At 62.3% G+C, this 300-nt stretch overlaps 1 protein-coding gene across 1 annotated transcript in view; it reads left to right on the plus strand.

Moving 5' to 3' along the window:
- The window catches only part of ETFA (electron-transfer-flavoprotein, alpha polypeptide), a gene marked incomplete at its 5' end in the record, with an annotated part of 25,680 nt that extends 25,504 nt beyond the window's left edge, over positions 1-176 (plus strand). The window contains one exon of the mRNA XM_010012702.1: positions 138-176. Within this exon, the coding sequence (XP_010011004.1) occupies positions 138-176 (39 nt within the window). The remainder of the gene's footprint in view (positions 1-137) is intronic.
- Positions 177-300: the final 124 nt, after the last annotated feature.

Below are 300 nucleotides of genomic sequence, written 5' to 3' on the forward strand. Positions count from 1 at the left end.
AGCCCCTGGAGTGGTGTGCGGGGCATGAGGGGTGGGAGGCTGGGGAGTGAAACGGGGGCCTGCCTGCTGCATGGGGAGAATTTGGGGTGGGGGTGCTGGAGGGAGAGCACTCCCTACCCCAGCACTGGTGTTTGCAGGCGGTGCCAGAGATGACGGAGCTGCTGAAGAAGAAGTGAGTGCCGACGATGGACCCTGCACTGCAGCTGGGGCGTGGGGTGGGAATCAGGGCAAATAAAAGATTGTACTGGAAAGAGGTGGGGTCGCTGTGGTGGTGGGGTGGGTGGTGGGTTGTTTTGGAGG

This window comes from Nestor notabilis, unplaced genomic scaffold (genome assembly GCF_000696875.1).
Source record: "Nestor notabilis isolate BGI_N333 unplaced genomic scaffold, ASM69687v1 scaffold24284, whole genome shotgun sequence".
Taxonomy (NCBI): domain Eukaryota; kingdom Metazoa; phylum Chordata; class Aves; order Psittaciformes; family Psittacidae; genus Nestor; species Nestor notabilis.